At 38.6% G+C, this 24,678-nt stretch overlaps 1 protein-coding gene across 1 annotated transcript in view; it reads right to left on the bottom strand.

Annotated features, from left to right (window-relative positions):
* The window catches only part of LOC149083604 (uncharacterized), a 112,194-nt gene that overhangs the window by 38,606 nt on the left and 48,910 nt on the right, over positions 1 to 24,678 (bottom strand). The window contains exon 5 of the mRNA XM_089234106.1: positions 11,302 to 11,389. Coding sequence (XP_089090232.1) covers positions 11,302 to 11,389 — 88 coding nt within the window. The remainder of the gene's footprint in view (positions 1 to 11,301; positions 11,390 to 24,678) is intronic.

Genomic DNA, 24,678 nt, shown 5'->3' with positions numbered 1-24,678 from the left:
CCCAACGAGGTGGCTGAGAAAAAGATGCCCATAAAAATATGGATGTCCAACTCATCTCATTAATGGCAGTAAACTGCAATAGTGATATAGCCGGAGTTGGTGTTTGGTAACGTAGTAGTATGTCTAAGAGACCAGAATATACTTTTTGATGAATTAAAAAGGAAATTCTGGGGTTTGTATGAAAAACAATACTAAATATACTTCAATTTGATGGAATTTTGTAGACATCAGGTGCAAAAACCAATTTGACTGCACACAATAGTAATAAAAAATTTAATACACTACAATATAGTTTAAAAAAACATCAACATGTACCAATTTGTTAGACGTTCTGCAGAGGAATATGGAAAAGGTGCATGTCTGGTTTAAGTAGTAGTAACAAGGTGGTGGGGACTAATGTGTCCACTTTTTGCTCTTCTGAATGTCTGATAAGGAAAGCAGCACCCGTTTTCCACGAAAGAGGAAATTGACGAATTCGTAAAATCCAAAGGAGAACTTATTGGAAAGTTTGAAAATAAAAATTGGGTGAGAGATTTCGCATTTCTTGTCGATATCACTGGCCATCTGAATGATCTAAACTACCGCTTACTGAGAAAAGACCTATATATACTTGCATATAGAAATGTCCTCTCTACTTGTTAATACCCGTGTGGGCAGTGATGGATTTTCTTGCTTGTAATCTTCATCTCCACAAATAACCAGTCTTTCAATGTGAGAATCTTGTATATTCTTCTGTGGCTTTTTGATTTAGTGGGAAATATTTTCTACGGAAATGATCGTCACCAATAAGTGCGTAGGAATTTTTTTGCCGGTTCGAGAAGCATTTCGTTCAATTTAAGTACCTACTGTATGATTTCAGATTAAATTAATGAAATACAGTCCGTGATGAGGGTCGAGGGCCACTTAATGTGCGGGCCACGGTGATGTGGGAAAGCACGGATGGGTACTTAAATAATCTATAAATGTGTTGCGAGCAATTTCAGTGAACTGAATGTGTGCCGCAGTGGTGGTCGAGTGGTCATAGTGACGGACTCGCGTCGCGAGGTCTCGGGTTCGAACCCCACCGTCACCACAGTGGTGGTCGGCTGAAGTCGGTTTCCTGCGGTTCCCAACTTCAAGGCGCGAATGCGAGCCGATCTCACCTTTAAAAGGTCTCGCCACAGAGAGCAACAGACCTACAAATGTAATTCAATCATAACACTTCACTACATACGCACTCAGACTGTTAGGTACACACACAGTTACACCTCCGGCACAACTCACTAGGCAGTAAATCGCCCTTAGATGGTGATAGACCTGAGTTGTGCTCGGTTTGAAAGAAAGAAAGATCTGAAAGTGTGCCCGGTCACTCAAGTGATCTGTAAATTTGTCGGGGGGGGGGAGGGGTTAAGCATTCCGAAACAGCGCCCCAGGTAATTTAAGTCAACTATAAATGTGCCGAGGGACAGTTAAGCGATTTGTAAATGTGCTGCAGTCACTAAAGTGATATGGGGATGATCCACAGGACACTTGAATGATGCAGGACAGCACCGTGGGCCACCTAAGTGATCTGTAAATGTGCCACGAGAAATTTGAGAGGTTCGTAAATATGCAGCAGGCCACTCAAATGACATGGAAGTGCGCCGCAAGAGTGATGCGGAATTGCACCATCGGTCACTCAAGTGCTCGTGGGTTACTTAAGTGGTCTGGAACTATGTTACTGGTCTCTAATTTGATCTGTAAATATTCTGCGCGTCACTAAGTGATTTGGAAACGGGCCGCTTAGTTCATTTTTAGGAAATTTGGTTTGAGGTCACGGACCACATAAAATGACACGGGACCACATCTGGCCCGTTGGTTATGGGTTCAGTATGTGTGCCTAAGATGTGGCAGAAGTAGACCATGTAAGTGTTCATGTTCGTATATGCCGAGTGTCTTCAAACGTTCCCTTCAATTTAAGTAGCTATTATATGATTTCAGATTTATTAAATAAAGTACGGTCTAAAGAAAGGTTCTTATTTATGCACTTTGTGATGGTCCGCAAGTTTTCCCACTTTCCGCAGCCCGGAAATTACTTTTCTTTCTGCCAATCCTCAAACTATTTCCTCCCATGTGGGCGAAAAGTCCGCAGAAACTTTAAAAATGAATAGAAACCGGAAAAAAACCGAAATGAAAAACTGTTTGTAGGGACTGTGACCATCGCTAGATCACAGGAATTCTTTTTAAGACGGGGGAAAATTAATTCAAAAACAACCGATAGGTAGCACTAGTTGGTACGAGTAACTGCGGTGGAAATATGCAAATGAGACAGTTATAACAACTTTCTATCATAATCTACAATCAGTTCACCGTTGTAAACCGTGTATGTGGACCTGCTGCACTCTGCCGTTGCTGGATTTGTGACTCGCCTGCAATGTGTTGTCTCCTGTGGTGGTGGTGGTGGTCATGGGGACACATACTGCTGTAATAAACGCTCTAGAGGCATTCTGTTCGTTACTTGTGAATCTTTTCTTTGACTCGTGCACGTCAGCGCCCCCTATCGTCTGTTTGAGTATTCCCCCCCCCCCGTCTTAAAAAAATTCCCGTGACCCTAGCGATGCTAACCCTACGAACCGTTTCTTATTTCGGTAATTTTTTCCGGTTTCTACGAAGTTTTGATGTTTCTACGAACTTTTTGCCCACCCTGTATGTACTTTCTCTCTCTCTCCCTCTTTCTTTGCAGTTCCCAAATTATTCCTCTTACTTATTATTTAATAGTCCGCAAATTATCTCTCACGATTACTTATTTTTGTTAGTCCCAAAAATTATTTTTCCGAATTTTCGCAGCAAGTCCGCGGAGATTTTTCCACTGCGATCTGGAAATGCGGAAAGGTTGAGAAGAACACCAGTGAACCACACAAGCACCTCGTCCATATTCCTCTGCGGAACCTCTAACGAATTCGTACATATGTGAATGTGCGTGTAGTGAAACATGACATTAAGTTTGTTTGTGTGTAGTGCTTGTTATGTGAGAAGAACACAGCGGGATCCCTATATCTTGCCCGTAAAAAGTTCGTTGTACACTGTTCAAAACAATTAGGGGAGCAAGCAAAAAAGTGAAGAAAACCGTGCGAGAAAGCCACGTATTGGCAAGCGTATCAATGCGCAATACAGAAAAAAGACGTAAAAAAATTTGGAATTAAGCTTTAATTCTTTGAAAATATGGAAAAAACATGAAAAGATGATTTAGGGCAACAATTTGGTTACATGTAAACGATAAAAAAAAAGTACTGTTTAGACATGATGCATGAGTTTTAATAGGGCGTGTGGTCTCCTCGAACAGCTAAGACTGCTGCACACCTGTTTGCCATGGATGCGATGAGGTTATCGATCAGACTTTGGGGAATACTGTTCCACTCCTCAAGAAGTGCAATCTGCAAGTCTCGGACAGTAACAGGTGGCCTTGGTCGCGCAGCAATGTGTCGTCCAAGGATTCAGGTCAGGAGAGCACGCTGGCCATTCCATACGCTGTATTGTTTCAGCTTCAAACATGTTCTCCACCAGACGAGCTCTATGCGGTCGGGCATCATCCTGGAAAACAAAGGAATCTCCAATGGCTCCAGTGTAAGGGATGACATGAGGTCGCAGTATCCCGTCTGCGTACCTTCGGGCCGTCAAAGTGTCATTCCGAGTGATATGCAGGTCCGTACTTCCGCCTATGCTGATTCCACCCCATACCATCCAACCAGCTCGTCTGTATTACAAATACAACGCCACAACAGGCAAATTGCCCAACGAGGTGACTGACTTAGGGCCCTTTCACACAGAGCGGATGCGGGTCCGGAAGAAGTTTTAACAATTGGAATATACTGCGCCTTTCAGACGAGCCGAAAAATCTCCGCACCTAGGAAATGTTCATGCGGGTCCGGACGTCGTCCGCATGTGTCAAAACCTAAGTGCGGGCTCCGCATCCGCACATAGAAGTTTTGACAATAGGTTTATTCGGAGCTATTCAGACGACGCGGATGCGGAGCGAATTCGTCCGCATCTTTGGGTGCTTTTTGAAGGTGATTTTTCACGGATTTTTTTTTAATTATTTGCCATAATGATAAAATGACCATCATAAAACACCATATGATGGTCCCTGCTCATTAATATAATGTACCTACATACGTCAATCCCTCCCTTTCCTTATGAGATGGAGATATAGCAACTTTAACTGCCTTTTGTCCATATTTCACAATTTTATACAATAAAACCTGCCAACAACGGCCACTGACGGGACCAAAATTATAAGCCGTTCTGTTCATTACGAATATTTAATTGACTACATACTTTAATAACTTTTAAATTTAATTTAAAAATTTTAATTTTTTTCTTTTTAAATTTTTAAAATTATTTAAAAATATAAAAATCTGAAATATTATTTTAAATATTATTTTTTTTAAATTTTTTATCTTTTAATTTTTTTAAACTTTAAAAAAAATACTTTTCATAAACAACGTTATCCACGTCCGGTGTTCACTCAGGGCCGGATTAAGACGTTTGAAGACCCTAGCGCTTGAATAGTTTTGGTGGTTCCCCCGATACCTACAAGTTTATTTTACTCAATATTTAGTCTATAAACTTAAAAAAATGAAATTTTATATTTCAGAAGTGACTAATCTAAGGATGGGATTTCACTATAAAAGGTTTATGAAAGTTATTTTATAAAACTTGAAAAAAGCAACTAATAAATTTATCGGTTGCATTTGCTCTAATGCAACCGATAAATTTATTAGTTGCTTTTTTTTAAATAATTGTTATAAAATTTTTATAGTGTAATCCGGCCGGGATTATACTATAAAGTTTTATAAAAGAACTTTTATGAAAGTTGAAAAATTCAACCAATAGGCGCATCGGTTGCATTCCAGAAAATGCAACCGGTGCATACACACACACACGCACACACATTTTGCATTCAAAAAATTCAACCAATAAGATAATATTGGTTGAATTTTTCACGTTTTATCAAAGAGCTTTTACAAAACTTTTATATGACATGAATGTCGCTCTCCACTTGTTAATACAAGATATACGGAAGACTGGATGTTGTGAAGATATTTATTATTTCAGATGTTTATTTTTTAAGGAAGGAAAAAACTCATCTCTGCCTCTACCGGGAGTCGAACCCGGGTCCCTCGATTGCCGGACGAGTGCTCTGACCACTAAGCTACAGAGGAGATAGAGATTTTCCTTCGCTAGAGCGTATATATGCCGAACGGAACCGTGCAATGGACGGTGAAACCGATCAGCTAATAGCTCATGGACGACGAGCCACCAGAGGGCTATATATATGACATGAATGTCGCTCTCCACTTGTTAATACAAGCGACATTCATGTCATATATATAGCCCTCTGGTGGCTCGTCGTCCATGAGCTATTAGCTGATCGGTTTCACCGTCCATTGCACGGTTCCGTTCGGCATATATACGCTCTAGCGAAGGAAAATCTCTATCTCCTCTGTAGCTTAGTGGTCAGAGCACTCGTCCGGCAATCGAGGGACCCGGGTTCGACTCCCGGTAGAGGCAGAGATGAGTTTTTTCCTTCCTTAAAAAATAAACATCTGAAATAATAAATATCTTCACAACATCCAGTCTTCCGTATATCTTGTAAAACTTTTATAGTGTAATCCCGGCCTAAGGCTGGTATTACACTATAAAACTTGAAAAATGTAATCAATAAACACATCTGTTACATTCGAGCGAACTTAACTGATCGGCCTATCGGTTGCATTTTTCAAGTTTTATAAACTAACTTTTATAAAACTTTTATACTGTAATCCCGGCCTAAGACAGAATTGTGATGTGAATATTTCTAAGCACAGACATTTTGAACGTCCCCACCCCTCCCCTTTTTTTCTACTTGCAAATTCTTTGATATCTCCTGAATTTTTTTTTTAGGAACATATTAGTTTTTGATGTTTTTGGATTGGATTTTTCGAATATTGGATGTTTTTGGAATTTTTCTTTCATATTTTTCCGGAAAGGACAGATTTGTTTTCAAAATATTTTGAAAATATTTGAAGACATTTTCTCCCATCGACTACTTGTGAGGATCGGAATGAAGACATCTTTATTCCCATATTCTATGTGGCTCTAGACTAAACCACCAAAGAATACCTCTAGGCTGCATATGGGCACTGAATCAGGGGTGAAGGAGAAAAACAGTTACAAAAATTGCGAAAAAATAGTAAAGGGTATGCGGACCCGCTTCCGCATCCGCTCCGTGTGAAAGGGGCCTTAAGAACATCATGGATCCCCGAGCCATTTTTTGGAGGCCCTACCTACTACTGCTACACCACACATGCACCCCCGCCCCCCGCGGAACCCCCCAACGAATCGGTACATGCGGGGATGTGCGTGTACGTGTAGTGCAACCTGACGTAAAGTTTGTTTCTGTGCAATGCTTGTTATGTGTAGTGCTGTCATCTGCCCCCAGTTTTTCTAACTATGAGTGAAGTGTTATGGTTGAATGATTTACCGTTGTAGGACTGTTGCTCTCTGTGGCGAGACTTTTTAACGGGGAGATCGGCTCGCATTTGCGCCTTGAAGTTGGGAACCACAGAAAACCAACTTCAGCCGACCACCACTGTGGGGTTCGAACCAGGATCCTCGCATCACGAGTCCGGCACTATAACCACTCGACCACCACAGCGGCCTTTCACGAACGAATGCGGGGTTATTTCGAGTGCCCCTGTCCCTCCATACCAGATCACGTCGGGTGTCACGATCCAGACTGAATCGGGACTCGTCTGTAAACAGCACTTGGCTCCAATCATGTTGCTCCCAATCTCGATGTTCAGCAACCCATCTTCTTCGGGCCGCACGGTGGCGTGGGGTCAACGGAATGCAGACCATTGGCCTACGTGCATAGAGCCCTCCCTCATGAAGCCGATTACGTACTGTTTGGCTGGACACCCTTCGTCCTGTTGCCAAGAGCAACCGTCTTTGCAGCTGCGTAGCATTCTCTGTTCTGTAAGGCTGTTAACCGTGCATACCGGTCATCAGTTGCTGTAGTGGCGCGTGGCCGACCTTGCCCTGGTCGACGTCTAACATTTCCTGTTTCTTGGAATCGATTCCACAGCCTTGCAACAACACTTCTGGCGACTGCAACAGCGTCCGCGACACTACGTTGTGTTCGCCCGGATTCCAGTCTGCCCATAACACGCCATGCCATGGATTCCGGTAAATCACGTTGTTGAGACATCCTCAAGTCATTTTGTCTCAAAAAAAAATACTGCGCAATCGAATTTCACAGTAAAACAGACGTTTCTGCAACATCCCGATTTCTGCCCTTATCTCCTTTTTCTGGTTTTTGACGTCATGAACTTTGATTTGCATATGAAGTTTTCTTCTTCCGTTTCCTGCTAGGCTTTAAATTATGGATGATTCAATTTATGTTACTTATCGCTATACATCTTTGCGTAATTTTGTTAAAACCATGTGTTCCCCTAATTGTTTTGAGCAGTGTACTTTGAAAGTAATCAAGGGGTTGGTGCACGCAAATTTGCCAGAAAAGGCATTTGCATCTCGCTTTTTTTATTTTTTGATTTTTAAATACAATACTATGCAATTTTCTGCGTCCAACTCCTTACGAGTTTTTCGTTCTATATTTTTCACCAGATATATATTTTTAAATATTTTAATATAGACCGCTGCCAATCACTTTGAATGCCGTTTCTTTTTCCATTAACCCTCCACATCCACGGGCAGTTTTTGAATTATTTTTCTATATAAAATCGCAGGTATTTTAATCCTCTACGTATATAAAACGCGCATTAGCGTACGTACCCCCCCCCCCCCGCGAAATTTTCTAGAATACGTGAAACGCGACATTCGCGTTGCCCGCGCTACAGGGTGAAATGTTCTTTTCACTGTAGGAAGAGCAGCAACTGTACGAAGAAAATGTTAGGAGCTAGTACCAATTTCTTTAGTCGCCATGGAGACCTGGAGCCTGGGATTTGTCCAGCCCTAACGTAAGGGACTTTTTTTTTCCAACATCACTTGTTGAAATGACTTTAAACTTTGTATGTATCCCAACACCGATGTGTTACATGCTAATCAGAATATATCCCATTAAAATGATTTGAAAAAAAAATAATTATGGTACAAAATCTGTGCTCAGATGTCAAAATATGCACTGGTGTAAGAAATTAAGAGAATTTGCAGACTTGGTCGATTATCTCTAGAACTACTGTACCGATTTTAATGAAATTGGATATGTACATACATTGATACAATACAAAACAAATAACAATTCAATAATTGTAATACACACGCATGATCGTGCGTAACACTCGTTGGAGTCGGAAGGTATGAAACAGCGGTTACAGGATAAACAAAAAAAATGGGTTAATAGATGGGTAACGGTCCCCTTTTACAGATATACAGGTCTCGCAGCGTGATTTCATACTTGAAATAAGGCAGTTTATCATTTCCTGTGGCAATTGGTCCCACTCGTTCAGCAACGCTGTTTTCATTCCCAGGATGGTTCCCGGAAAGGGTTGCGAGTTGCAATTGCCCTCCCCAGAGCGTCCCAGACATGCTGTATAGGGTTAAGGTCTGGAGATCTGGCTGGCCAATCCATCCGGCGAATATCCGCACTCTCTAGAAAATCGTCGAGCAGAAGAGCTCTATGTGGCCTCGCGTTATCGTCCATTAAAATGAACTCAGGACCAACTGCACCCCTGAAAAGGCGAACATAGGGCTCCAAGACCTCATCCCTATACCTCACACCAGTCACAGTGCCTCCTTCAAAGACATGGAGAGGTGTGCGGCCATCCAACATGATATCTGTCCAGACCATTAAACCTCCTCCGCCATAATGGTCGATTTCGCGGACATTGGAGGGTAGGTAGCGGGTCCCTGGTTCTCTCCATATGAACGTACGGCGAGAATCGGTGCTTAGGCTGAACCGGGACTCATCAGTGAAGAGAACGGTTGCCCATTGATCCATACTCCAATCTCTATGCTCTCTGCACCATGATAAACGGATTCTCCTGTCCGTAGAAGTGAGCGGGACGCAAACAGCAGGTCTTCTTGCAAACAACCCTCTCTCTCATGAAGTCTTTTGGAGACAGTCACCCTTGATATACGGGTTCCTGTGGCTGCATACAAGTCACGAGAGAGCTGAGAAGCTGTAGCACTCCTGTTACTCCTCGCTATAATCGACAAATGGCGATCTTCTCTGGCCGTCGTGGCTCTTGGACGACCTTGCCCAGGCTTTCTCTCGATGAATCCAATATCCTGGAGCTGTTTCCATAAGTTACACACGACGCTGCACGTTAAATTGAACTCTCTACAAATCTGGACTTGAGATTGTCCTGCTTCTAGCCTCCCCACAATTCGCCACCTCATTCCATCATCTAAACGTTGGTGGTTACTCATTTTTACTGTTACAATTTGAAATTAACCGATTGCTGCAAAATAACACCAAGAAATTCGCCGAGGTGTGCTGGCGAACGAAATGCGCCTTAACTTACGCGCGCTTGTAAAGCCTGTTTCTTTACTGGCTGCGCCTACACATACGTATTACGTATTTGACGTACAAGATTTGCATTTTTGTCTAGAAGCAATAGTTTTACATTCAGTTCAGTTCTTTTCATGAAATTCGATAAAATATGCAAATTCTCTTAATTTATTTCACCAGTTTAATAACTCACTTTTGTAAGTTAGCAAATTTGTAAGCAATATTTTGCAAAAAATGTGATGATGTGGTTTTTTTGAATTATGGCAAATTTTGCCGCCGTTGGTTCCTCGTAAACCGAAAGAGATGGACGAAATTTTGTCACCTTCCAAAATTTTGACGAACGAGACACGCCATAATGCGAACAACTCAATTTTTTTTTTCTTTCTTTTTGGAAAAGTGAACTTGTGTCATTTTTCCATCTGGACCACTGAAATACGGGTAAATTTTTGTGATCATGGAAAAAGTTGCACACGTTGTGTTGAAATTATAATTAGGAGAAGAAACGAAACAGCTACTGAGATCGTAAAAGCTAAACTGTATAAAAATATTTACGAAATTCGAGAAAAAAGATTTAAAAGAAATTAAAGTAAATTAAATTTTTTAAATGTTTCTTAATGAAAGAGGAGATTTTTCCCATAAAAAAAACATCCTGGACCAACATACTTACAAAAGAACAGTGACATCTATCGTGATTTTCTGAAACTATATTTTACATGGGGAAAAAATCTAGTCTCTCTTTAGTCTTGTAATATGAATTTTGGTATGGTCGGAAATGTATACCATGCTACTTAAATTTGTTATTTTTGATTAAATTTTAGTAATATTAGGAAAATTTAATCAAATTTGTTATATTGGAAATTAATATAAATAAATAATTTATAAATACTTTAACAGCTATCAAAAAAATTACAATATAATTAATACCCTGTAAAATAAATATAATAGTGATGCAGATTGTGCGTCACAAATACTGTAGAAGTGAGGGGATTTATGCGGATTATACATGGATATACCGATTGCTTAATTCCCCTTTGCCGCATTTTACTGGCGAAACCGTTGATACTAGAGATAGAACTCGGACACGTCATTCATGTTTGCAAGGGGTGCTCGTCGTCATTGGAATAATAAACTTTTTATTTTGACACCCGGTGCTCAAAAACGCAATTAGAGTAAGTTGTTGCCCTGTTGTTTTCTTTCTCAGGCCAACAAAGAAAATTCCATGTTTCTAAATGTATATCCGCTGAGATATTGGAATTGAAAAACTGGAAATGAAGAGAAAAAAACCTCAGGAACAGCGCTTCTTTCCCTTATTTATATGTTTTTTCCCCATCTTTCCTCCGATTTTTGAATTGAAATATCTCAGTGGTTATTTGACTTTGAAACGTTGATTTTTTTTTTTTGGCCTCAGGAGAGACAGGGCAGCAAATGTCTGATAACAGGTTCTTGAGGACGGAGCGACAGTTGAAAAGTTTTTAATAATAATTTTTTTATTATCTTAATAACTATACAACCCCTAGCAATACGAACGATGCATCTGAGTTCTGCACGTTATTTGGATACTTTTTCTAATTGGAAGTATGTGTCTAGGATCAACGGCACAACAGTGTTTCCCAAAGTGGGCGATAGAAGCTACGGAATTAACATAGGATCCTATGGGTTCACTTGAGTTGGGGGCGATGAGAGAAAAATATTTCTGAAAAGGGGCGATGGAATGAAAAGTTTGGGAAACTTTGGGTTAGCCAATAAAATGCGGCGAGAGGGAATTAGGTAATGCAAGGGGAAAAACCCCTATTCCAAGGGGAAAAGAGAAAGGTTGTTTGAATTATACTTACATTGACACTATTTGCCCCTTGGTCAGTTTGACGCTCTTGGATGTTTCACATCTTCCGACTGTAACGTTTGCCTGCAGCTCCAACGCCACTGTGGGAATATAATTTTTTTTGACATTACTCGAATTTGTGTGCGTAACATGCGGCAGAATGATATTCTGGATATACAGTCAAACCTCATTAGTGTGTCACCCGGTTAGCACGTCACTCCGCTTACCGGGTCACTTTTTGGAAGTCTCAATTGTCCTCGGGCAGGAATAGGCACAGCTAGGGCGTACTCCGTTTAACGAGTCACTCCCTTGCTAAGTCATATTTTTGCTCTCCCAAGAGCGACTCATTAATGAGGTTTGACTGAATTTACAATGATAAGTGCTTCCGAAAGAATGCCGTGGCTTTTCCTACCGTCGTAGTTGAGCGTTTTAAAGCCGGCACACACTACTATGACGTGACGTGTAGCCACGTCAGGTCAGATGGCACGGGATATTATCAGACATTATACGGGGGTGCACGCTGGTCTGGTGTTTAAAGCGGTACATTATGGCCGAAACACATTTGTCACGTCACGTCAGAGAATTTGTGAATTTCTTATTCGTGGAAATTCTGTGATGTTGAAATTATTTGACGTGGAATTCCCATTCACAACGTTTCTGACATGACGTGAAATCACGCCACGTCAGTGCAGTGTTGTTTCAGCTTTATATAAGGCTGGTATTGAGCTCTAGAAGTTATTTTATAAAACTTGAAAAATACCACCATTAAGCTGATTGGTAGCATTTTTCAAGTTTTATAAATAACTTCTATAGCGTAATCCGTAAATGCACCCCCAGACTACGGGACCCCCTGCCGCACACCACTCAGCCCAAGGTCGACGTAGCCCTGGCGTTCTATATAAATTGACTTATGGTCACATTCGTGATAACGAGATGAGTATTTGGGGGAGGGGGGGGGAGATTTAAGGATTAACTTGTCAAAAACCACAACACTTGGGAAACCCACACAGGCGACGAAACCGTAAATCCGCCCCTCCGTATGGGGGGGGGGGCGAACTAAGACAGTGAATGACCAAATGAGCAACCTCGACCAGCATTTCTTAACCTGTGGTCTGCGGACTAGAGGTGGCGTGCGGCGATGCTATAGATTGTCTGCAGCAGACTTGATAGAACTATTTATCCGTTGTAATAGTAACCTACATATGGGTTCAAAGTAAAGTCAATCCTTCATACTTTGGTACTTCATACATATATCATCGAGAAGAATGCAGAGGTAAATGCGGTCCTAAATATTGGATGTCACTATATAAATTTTGCCAATTTACCGCTTTAAATGCAACTCGCGAATTACTGCTGAAACTGCAGAAGGGTGTGGAAATAAAGGGCCGTTAAAAATCACAGTAAAAAAAAATGTATGTGATGAAAAAAAATATTTAAATGATCTGATGACCATATTTCATTGAGAAAAAATACGCTAAACTAGTATCTTAAATAGTAATCCGTAAAATACGGGACATCGCTATTTTTCATCAGAAGAATTTTCAGAAGTAGCGACAATCATCAATCGTAATTAAAATTCCAAAAAATTGCGGGCAGTGTATCCACGACTTCGGTAAATATTACGGATTCAAATAAGTATCGTTGAAAATACGGGACAGATATATATTTAAAAAAAAACCAAAACAATAAAAATCACGGGAATGTCCAGTAATTATAATGGGACGCAAGTGGTCCGTCAAATTGTTTCAGACATTTTACTGGTCCTTGTTTTCAAACACTGATCTAGAGAGCTTGCAAGCATGCGAGTCACCAAAACAGTGTTCACGCATTGGAATGCGAAAAAAAGTGGCTTGGAAAATGATATAGACAAAAAGAGCTAGGCCAACAAAAGAACGACTTAGAGAATTTGTAAGCATGTGATTGACCAAAAGCGTTACTTGCAATTGCATTTGCAGGGCGTGGGCTTGGGGTGTAAAATTTGAGGAATGACTGGCAAATATTAGAATGAGAAAAGTGCGACAAAAAACTTAGTGTAGCCCACAACTCGTCTCACTGATGATAATAATTATTATCCCTGGCTTTCTTGGTGAGGTAGGGCATCTTGCCAAATTCAAATCATGTTGTTGGCTAGTTGAAGAGAAAAACATGTAATCAAACTCGGTTATAACGATCTCTGTTATAACGGCTACGCAAGTCTCCTAAGCACGATCCTCCTCAGCGAAATGAAAGTTTCACGAATTTTAGGAATACGTAAGCTTTCACACATGTCGAAGGATATGCGCACGAATTCTAAGCATTTACGATATGCGCGTTTGGGGAGTAAGCTCATCTCGTACACATTTCTCTCTTTAAAAAAGCATCCCACGTGCTACAAGGGATACGCCAAGCTTACTATGCATTTGTTAGCGCCACTAGGGAAGCATTGAAAGTTGAGAACAATGTTTTAGACCAGTGGTTCCTAAACATCCATGCTTCAAATGTACATAGAAATACGTAAGCGGCACTTCTACAAACGGTTTAGACCTGCGAATTTTTCGACAACAGTGGGGGAAGGGAGGGGGGCTCCTTGCTCACCACTAGAAGGGCATGGTGGAGTGGGAGTACGTATTCCTAGAGAACTTACTTACCCTAGGCCAGTGATTCCCTTTTTGGCATATAATTTCTATGGCGAAGCCCCGTAGGCCTATTTTTTTACTTATTCATCAAAGTTACTGATTTGTTTCCATTATTTAAAAGTAATTATAATTATTTTTTTTCAAATTAACTGTTTTTTTTAAATATCGGAGCCCCCGAAGAGTGCACACGGAGCCCCAAGCGTTCCGCGGAGCACCGGTTAAGAACCGCTGCCCTAGGCTAACGCATGAAACATGCGTACAGGAATTAGGCCTCTGATAAAATAGAGTAAAAGAAAAGAACAATATTAATTTGATAATAGATAATGTGTAAACTGGCTTGATGCTAGATAACATGTTAATTAATAGTTATCAAAGTTTCAATAATCTATAGCCCAAAGTTCAAGAATCTATAGCCCATGCTATAGATTCTTCATTCGACGCCAACAGCCAGATGTGCATAATCCCCTTCATATATATCCGGGGTATTTTTGACCTAGCCCACGGGCCAAATGTGCCACTCGGTGATTTTCGCCGTCACCCACCGACCATTTTATTGGAAATACCCGTTTACAACGACGCTGCATGTTTTGTGAATCTTCGGAATTATAACCCAGGTGTATATATAGTTACAACGGAGTGTGACGTTGTCAAGACCTTCCAAATATGTAAATAATCACATGTACTCAAAATACATGGAATTGGAATTTCATTAAATTGTGCCTGACCATATTTTATCTAGAAAAGTTCGGGAAATTTGTTTTATAACAACTGGAAACCATAGATTCTTGTCAGAAATTTTTCAAATTGGCTGTTTCAAATCAAGGGGGCTGGAGCAAGTTTACAGTGATTTTAATCCCATTCACAAGAATGAAAAAAAAATAAAACCTGAACATGGCACACATATACAAATACAAATACAACACTACAACAGGCAAAATGCCCAACGAGGTGGCTGAGAAAAAGATGCCCATAGCAAATATGGATGTCCTATATTTCAAAGATACAGCAACCCAATTAAAAATTCAATACAAACGATATACAACTATATATGCATGATGAAATATTATCCAAAGCCCATACAGAATACTTATGATTGTCTTATTCTAAGTATGGATAGCTTCTCGATTTACCTCAACATGAATATGCGTGATGACTATATATAAAATGTTAATTACTTTTTTACAACGTTTAGTTTCCATCAAAAACCATCAATTTTGCAATTTTTCATCATTTTTCTAATTAGCGAGTTATAACTCATGAACCGGTTAGTCCAGCGGTTCTCAATCTCTCTTAGCTTATGGCCCACTTTGAACCACATTTTCTTCTCGTGGCCCCGCTCGTCTTACCTAAGGGCCCCCACCCTCATGAAGGAACGAAACACTTTATACTCACTGAATTTAGTTTAGTCCAAACTAAATTTTTATAATGAACAAAAAATTTTATAGATAAGATCAATTTAAGTGGGGGAAGGGGAGATTGCCACCTTTCTTAAGGGACAAATTATATGGGAATAATAGGTATGTGCGAAATGCTGGACGATTCAGCGAACCTATGCAATAAATCGCTTCTACCGACACATCATTATGGGTCTGCACCTTACCGTGGGCTGAAGTTCAGTGAACTTCCTTCTTTTGGGGGTTCTATGCATGGCCGTCTCACTATAATGATTCCCCGGGCAAAATTATATTCTGGGGCGTCCCTTTACGTAATCGAAACAGCTTACATATTTACACTCAAAAATTATTGTACCATATGTGACCATAAAGGGCCTCCATGAGCATCCCAAGCCATGCCCACATAGGTTTAGATGGCTCCTGCTTCATGGACAGCTTTGCTGGATTCTGAAAGTTTAGTCACTTTTTCCCCCAACATATTTCATTTGAAAATTTGTATATAATTTATAATTGTTATAATTTCTTCATATCTCTCTGCGGGCCCCCCTTCACCACTTGTCATGACTCCCCCTTTCATCTGATTTTCACTCGTGGCCCCCCTTAGAATATCCCAGGACCTCAAGGGGGCCGTATGGCCCCAGGTTGAGAAACACTGGGTTAGTCTACTTCGGCGGGTAATGTTTTTTTTTGTGGTTTTTCTTTTATAGTACCCCCTCGCCCTTACGCCTGAGAAAATCCTATATATGCCTATTATGGTTAGAAAGCCATGTGAAAGCTTCTTTTTCTTGTTTTTCAAGAAATTCACGGAATTGGTTTTCATAAGGGATGAATATACAATCAATATTGATATTTATTTTTAAAATCTTTTTATCATCAAAAAATTTAAAAGTGAAAAAGAATATCCCGAAAATATCAAAAAATGCCCAAAATCTCGAAGAAGGACCTAAGAGGGTTGAGGGGAGACATAAAAATGCAAAAGATTCCAAATAAAGGCAAATGCCATCAACATCCGGGCACTCTTGATGAGTTTTGATTTTAACAATTTTTTTTTTTTGGGGTGGGGGGATGCCATAAAAACTGAAGCACACGAAAATGTATGAAAAGCGAAGCGAAGAAAAATGTGTCGTTTATATCCGAGGTAAATTGCTTTAACATTTTTATCTGTGGAGAAATACAGTCAGGACCAAGAATCATTGACGTTTGATCACTGATAGTTCGCTACAACCGAGGGCGTTATAACCTCCTCCTCCTGACCAGAATATGGCCCGCAGCTCTGTCTTAGGGGACACCAGTATCTATTGGTAAGGGACAATGCGAGGTTATGGTGTCGCAGCGAATTTTGCTCTAATAGGGTTGTTAATAAATGGAATAGCTTACCCGAAGTAAAAAAATCCAGAAGTTATCCATACTTAAAATAAGACAACCATTATATTCTTTATGAGCATTGTATAATATTTTATCATTAGTATATATTGTTTATAATTTTTGTTAATTGCATTTTTAATTGGGTTGCTGTATTTTTGAAATATATGACACCCATATTTGTTATGGGCATGTTTTTCGAGGGCAGCCGTTTGGCCAAATTGTTGAAACACCCTTGCACACAAGTGTTTGTGAATCTGAATACTATCTTAAAATTGTAGATAACACTGTAGGATTTGGTCTGGTGGCTCGCGGGCTTCAGAAAAAGCTCAAACGTGGCCCGCAATGTCTGAAATTTTCAAGACTCGTGATATGCAGTCAACCCCACATAATCGGGTAACGGATACCCACTTATACAAATAAAATCCTCCAGACCCGAAATTTCTCCCGTAAAGACAATGTTTAAGTCCCTCGCTTAATGCGATTCACGAAACTGTTTACACATCAACCGGTATGTATATAATATTTGTTTCAGAAGAAACATTTAGAAATTATGGCCAATATGTTGACAGTTAAGATAAAAACCTAAAGCAGTTGTACTCAGTTATTTCAAGTTATTTTTGTTCGCTAACATGCTCATTGAAAGCGCAAACTGTGGCAATAAAAGTGTATATCTTAAATATTGTGATCATTTTAATTTAAAAAAAAATCGAGTTAATTTTTGATTTGTGATTTACTCAAGAGAAGCTTTATTTAATACCTCAGTTCCAATATAAAAACTATACTAACGGCGTTAACTGACTATTTAATTGTTCCCCGCCTAATCGAATACCCAGCTTAATTGGATATTGTGTGCTAAAACCGTTAATATCTGTTTATAAGCGGGATATGACTGTATATCATGCCGTCACCATCCGCCAGTGTCTTTCGCAAGGATTTTTCGCCTTATTAAGAACAAATCCGATCACCTTCTGATCTCATTAGTTCACTCCGCAATTTTCGGGCACCATTTGTTCCTTTTTTTTTAATTAATTTTCGAGGCGTTCGAATAGCATGTAAACAATCAGTGACCTTCAATGATAAAATGAGTGAGACAAAAAAAACCGCATGATTACCGGACAACTCGAACATGTCACTGGAACGAGCCCAAGTCCATGATCAGAATACAAAAAAAAGGGGTAGGAGGGAAAAAAAAAAAATATCTAGAAGATTAGACGAGAAGTCAACGAGCTCTATCATTTAACATTTCAGAAAACCAAATGGCAAATAATAATAATACAAAAAAAATGCAATAGAAGCATTTCAGGATTTCCGCGAACACACAACAGGCAGAAATTTTATGTGTGTATTCATTTTTTTTTTCCGTCTCAAAGATAATATCACACTTGATAATATCGAACGTGTTCGCCATGACAAACAATTGACCTGAAAAAAATAAAATAAAATAAGGCAAATTGGAGAAGAGAGAACACACAGCCGTGAACATACCGAAACGTCTCATCGAGTTTCAAGTTCTCAGTGATGCATGTAAGAATAACACTATGTATAATTTCCAAACAACACGTGCATACAAAAAACATGCCTCTTGTTTTTCTACGTATTTTTCTCTTTTTTCTCTCCGTTATGTTATACTTGAATTCTATGTTCACGTATTGTCATCTATTTAAATGTCAGTAAAATTCATGAGCCATGAAACGATTGTTTGTTCAGTTTTTCATGTGATCGCGTCAGCTCGTCAATCATTATGGATATTTTTTCGCTCGATCGTCGCGCGATATCATTGAAATTCACTTTTTTTTCTTCCAGATTTTATTATTATTTGATGAATATATGGCTTGCATGAAAGTTTCGGTTGGTTTGCAGCGTTTGGCATCGTTCTCGTTATTGTTACTATTTGGTGTTCTTGATAAGCTTAGACCGAGTCCGTGGCCGAGGGCGATCTCGGTATTTTGACTAGTAAATGTGGTACTAGGATAGGTGTTGAAGCATCGGTGAATGTAAACCTCGGAACACTTTTCGTCGTGGCCCGCTGACCAATTTTAGGAAAATCTAAAAACATTTGAAAAAACTATTTTTTAATACATTAAATCTATTACATTTACCAGGACCGTCTAAATAAATTCGGCAGAAGTGCAACACTTTTTGAGAAAATTTCATTATTTCTGGAGAGAAAAGTCAGCAGAGACTTACTTAGAAATGCTTTCGAAAAAATAACAATTTCGGAATAAGTGAAAGAAATGTTTTCGAAAAGTATTGAAATAAATAATTTTAGAATAATTGAAAAAAAAAACCCAATATTTTCGAGAAATATTTGAAGCAATTGTTAAAATGATTAAACGAAATCATTTCAGATAATTGAGAAAAATCATTTCAGATAATTGAGAAAAATCATTTCAGAGTAATTGAAAAGAGAAACCTTTTTCAAGAAATATTGAAGTATGTCATTTCAGAATAACTGAAAGAATTGTTTCCGGGACATATTGAAAGAAATTATAAAAAGAAGTCTATTAAGAGAAAATAAGTGAAAGAAATCATTTCAGAATAACTGAAAAAAAATATTTTCTAGAAATATTGAAATCAGTCTAAGGATAATTGAAGAAATGATTTAAGAATAATTGAAAGAAATGATTTAGAATAATTCAAAGAAATGATTTAGAATAATTGAAAGAAATGATTTAGAATAATTCAAAGAAATCATTTTTAAGAATAATTGAAAGAAATCATTTAAAAATAACTGAAAGAAATCATTTAAGAATAATTGAAAAAAATGATAATCATGAATAATGAATCATGAATCATAATGGAAATTAAGAATAATTGAAATGATTTCTTTCAATTCTTCTTAAATAATTGAAAGAAATGATTTAAGAATAATTGAAAAAGAAATCATTTCAGAATAACTGAAAAAAAATATTTTCGAGAAATATTTAATTAAATGATTTCAGAATTAACTGCAAAAAAATAATATCAGTATGATTTAGAATAATTTCAGAATTAATAAAAAATTTTCACAATTATTAAAAAGAATAATTAATTAAAAAATAATTAGAACTATTTCCAGAATTAGTGAAAGAAGTAATTTCGAAACGAAAAAAAAAATCAATTATTTGGGATCCCGGTTTGTATTTGGGGCCTTGTTTGACAAATCCGTTAGGACACAACAACATATTATATTATATTGTGTTTGAATACGGATTTTACATATATAATATTTTTATATAAATAGCCGTTGTGTTGTTTGCAGTGAATTTCCGATTGCAAAAAACAAAATCAGAACATCATGGGCCTGTCCTGCTCTTATCCCGCCTTGTGTTGGCAATGACGTCAACTGATGACCTCTTGGGACAGTCATCGGTCAGATGTACAATGCAGTCCAATGCCTGAGCGAGGCATGTTATGGCATGTGGAGAAGCAAAAATTTCTAATTTTCTGTTTTCTAACATGGGCTGCGTTCATCTGAAACAAACTCATTCACATCTAACATCATCCGGTCAAAGCACAGTTAATGCATGGCAACACCGATCTCTCAAATCACTTATTTACATGTAAATGGGGCTGGAGGGGGGAGGGGGGGGCTTTCTGATGATAACTAGTACTGAGAGGGTTGGAAAATTCAATTATTTTGTTCTCAATGCTCGAAATATTCAAGTTTAACAGATTATGACCTCTGAAATTAACTAATAAATTTAAAAATACGTTAAAATGTTGTGGCAGGAAAATTTCAAAAAAGGCATTTTTACCAAAAAAGTTTGAAAATAGGCAATAAAAGGCATTTATGTCATTTTGCCTGAACTACCGGACTCTAATGATTAGCTTAATATATTGAGAGAAATAATTCTCTCCAGCACCAAAATGGAAATTCAGAACCGATGGGACAAATAATTCCAGAGATGTGATGAAAATTTAGAATTAATGAAAGAAATAATTCGAAAATCGATAGAAATTTGGTATCAATTGAAGAAAAATAACTCCAGCACCGAGACGGATGAGGCAACACCTATAGCAGAAAGCCTCCGCGCGAAGCTTTGACGTAACTGAAGTCGTCCATTTCACCTGTAGCCATTGGAATAACAGTCCGACGTATGCTAAATCTTTACCTTTTTTGCAGTATATTCAATGACTATGGTTGAAATGGACGACTTCAGTGACGTCAAAGCTTCGCGCGGAGGCTTTCTGCTATACAAGGTGATGATTGAGTTCAGTTGAGGCCCCAAGCGCAAAAGAAAATATTGGGGCCCCTTAAATTATAAAAAAATGGTAAAGTTGGGATTTCTGGGGGGAGAGGGGCTTGGTGTCCAGTGCGAGTGCCCGGTGTGCCCGCTGTTAAGTCACTTCAACTCCAGCACCAATGAAAATTCAAAACCGATGGAGGCAATAATTCCAGAATTGATGAACGAAATAGTTCCAGAATTTATAAAAATTCAGATCTAATGGGAAAAAAATCCAGAATTCATGAAAATTAGAATTAATTAAATTAATAATTCCGCAAGTTATGAAAATTCAGAACTAACGGCATCGTACAAAAATTCCAAAATTATTGAAATTCTTGATTAATGCAAGAAGTAATTCGATTACTGGTGAAAGAATCCAATAATTTACCGCGAGTGTGGGGCCTCACAAAGCGCCGGGCCCGGTGCAACCGCAACTGTTTCACACGCCTCAGGGATAGCCCTGGCCAGGTCACTTGGAAGCGGTATCATCTACTCTGGGAGACACTGGTCTCGTACAGTTACGGCTTTCTTCGCAAGGGGGATACTAATGTTTTCTAGATTCAGCATCAAGGCAACCCTGCACGTAAGTGTCTACGGCGGTATTGAGACGAGAATATTAGAGTATTGACGAACAGAGAAACTACACGACTTGTTGACTAGTGACTTGGTGTTTTAAGAATATCTGTCCGTTATATATTTTATTTATGCTCCTTTAACCTGTGGAATGGCGTTTATGTTTCCTGTGTAGAATTTTAAAACTATGAATTTCCAGTTACATCCATCATTCGGGAAACTTCAAAATCGGGAGAGTGAAGGTAACCTAGGTGCATTTATTTAATTCAGGTTCAGATTGCTTAGAGTAATAATCTCCAAGTCACCTAAGGTGCTAATCTCCTTCTAATTTATTATTGTGCGCTTTTCCGAAGTATCTCTTTACATTCTTGTGATCGTGTGAAGGTGGTGAACTAAAAAGGTGGTTGCAGTTCATGCTTTACACAATCACAAGAATACAAGGAAATGTTTGAGAATAGTTTAACTGGTGTAGCGGGGATGCTAACTAACCTAGTCACCAATTAGCAGGTCACGTAGGTTTTGTAGTTGCCAATATCGCAACACGTTCGTGTGAGTAGAGCCATAGAAATGTACGTTTTGGGTCGCTGAGACACCGAGTCTTCCGGTACCTAAGCATCTCTCTTCGATATCTCTCTGAGATGGGAAGCGGGGTGTGCCCGGTCTTCAAAGGTCAAAGGTACCTAAGCAAAATTAGTATCCTCGTGTGAGTAGGGCCTGTTTATATGAAGGGTCGTGTTGAAATAATATTATTTGTGGGCTAAAATTAGCCAACTTAGTTCTAGAAAAAAATCTATACAGGAATTTACGTGATTTAAACATGTGTAAGATACAAGTACAGCCAAGTTGTTGGCTCATAAATCATATTCTACAGTAGTGTTAGATTGAGAATTGCATTGTAAAGACGATTCCAACAATTTGGAGGAAGACAACGAGATTCCACAACTCAGATTCTAACCTATAAGGCTATTATGGTGATTATTCAGTAGAAATACTTACTTCCGAGAAAGACATTTTTATCTCATGAGATATTCGTGGGGTTAAATATGACGCCTCAAGACAGCCTAATAATTAGCACATCGACTTGCAGCTTGACAGGTATGGGTTTGAATCCCGATTGGTGTATAGAAGAATGATTTTTAAACTATGGATTCCTGATTTAAGCTCTCGTGTTCATAAAGTTAAATGTTGAGTGAAGGGGATTATCAATTAACATCCTATCTAACCAGAGAGAGAAAGATTACTTATAAAATTTGTTTGAAAATTATCAGATAATTTGCGATATTGAAATGATTGAAGAACGTGAAAGTGGTTTTTCGTGGTAATAAATTATAATAGATATAGTTTTATTGGAATAGGCGGAAGGACCATTAACATTTTAGGAAAATAATTTACATTAAAGTAATAACATTACTTTAGTCAGTAATAACATTACATGAGTAAACATTCCATCGACATTGTACATTCGTGCTTTTAGCATCGGAGGAGGGGTGGGTGCATATGTGTAGAAACCCAGACTACTTCTGGGATATTTCCTGGTGCTCCGCAGCCGTTATAAATAGCAAAATTCAATTACTAATGATCTTCTGCGCCTTAAACTTCATCCACCGTAATTTCATGCGCATTATCCACATAATGCACACAACTTTCACCACTTTATGGAAAATTATCATCCCACAACGCCCTCGGGGGAAAATTGCACTACAGTAAATCCTCTCGATAACCGACACCAGGGGAACCAAAAATTTTGTCCGCTAAGGGGGGAGGAACGATACGTAGTGGAATCTCGTTTATACGACTTTCACATTTATATGACGTTTGTTTTCGGTGCCAATTGGTTCTATGTGTAAAAGTGATACGCCGGTGGTTATGCATAATCACCAATCATCTCGATAAAGAAAGTTTCATTACTTTCACAACATTTGTAACTTTTAGCGGTAATTATGAATAACATCGAAATAAAGTTGGAAATTTTTATGAATATGAAAACATTTATAACTTTTCTTCACTTCATTGAACCAACTAATTATTTTTGCACGCACATGATACGTGCTTTACACGTGCAACAAAAGTTGAATTTCATTAAAAGAAGTGTGTGAAGAGGACAATAACATTTTTTTTATGCTAGAAGCAACATTATCAGTGTCTTAATGTTGGCTTTCTTCACATCTACTAACATGCGCAAACAAAACAAACACATTACCATTCGAATTCACCATCCTGGTCCATAGTTATGTTCAGTTAATTTGGTACTTAATTACTTAATTAACGATTTATCATATTTACCAAAATGAGTATTGTATATAATGAGGATTATATATAATCTTCGCTATATATGATGAATTCTCGGTTTATGTTTAAATAAATAAATATATATATATATATATTAAATGAAAGTTTTGGAAAAAATTAGAGTTTGCCTGATTTTACTGCCCGCTATCGAAAGTGTCCGTTAACCGGGAGTGAAATACATTAAAGCCTTATTCTTCGGGACCGAGGATCAGAAAAGTGTCCGTTAACGGTGAGGTTCCACTGTATTATGAAATCTTAAGAAATGGAGGGGGCTTCTCAGCCACTTCGTTGGTCATTTAGCCTGCTGTGGCGTTGTATTTATATTTGTGATTGAAATTATCAATAGGTGACAGAGCCTGGTCCGGGTACGATTAAGTAAACACAGATTTCGAAAAGACGAATTTGAATGTACGGGGTGAATGCGACCTATTCTGCCAAACGAAAGTGCTGACAGACGAGCCCAAGTGGAGCATGAAACACCCCACTAACCCTGTCCTATCTCAAACCGTTTTCGAGTTACGGTGGATGATCGATTATGGAATAAAAGATGTGTTGAGTCTGACAAAACCTGCATTTGTGAAGTTTCCGAGAGACCTAAATGCAAACTAAGCACACACACACACACATATTTGGAAACCACGGAAAAAGTAAGATGACATGATTTTCATCGAAATATCTGGATTTATTGGTGCTAGCTACAAGCGCTGAAAGATTGGCGAAGTTCTTTTCTTGTAAAGAAGAATTTTGAATTGCCGATTCCGCAAACACTTTTCTAGCCATAATCGGGCAAGTTTGCCAAAAATTTGTCCATTCCACTAGCTTTCGGAAGAGCCTAGAAAAACCAAATTGGTCATCTAGTTCAGGAGAAATTTAGTCGTTTGTTACATCACTGAAATCCGCACTCGTCGAAGTTCGACGAAAATTTAGAATTAGCGGTTACAGATTT

This window comes from Pholcus phalangioides, unplaced genomic scaffold (genome assembly GCF_987345545.1).
Source record: "Pholcus phalangioides strain wild (caught in Gottingen) unplaced genomic scaffold, Ppha-v1.0 ptg000008l_1, whole genome shotgun sequence".
NCBI lineage: Eukaryota > Metazoa > Arthropoda > Arachnida > Araneae > Pholcidae > Pholcus > Pholcus phalangioides.
The sequence above is the reverse complement of the archived record's forward strand: the minus strand, read 5'-3'. Positions and strand labels throughout refer to the sequence as shown.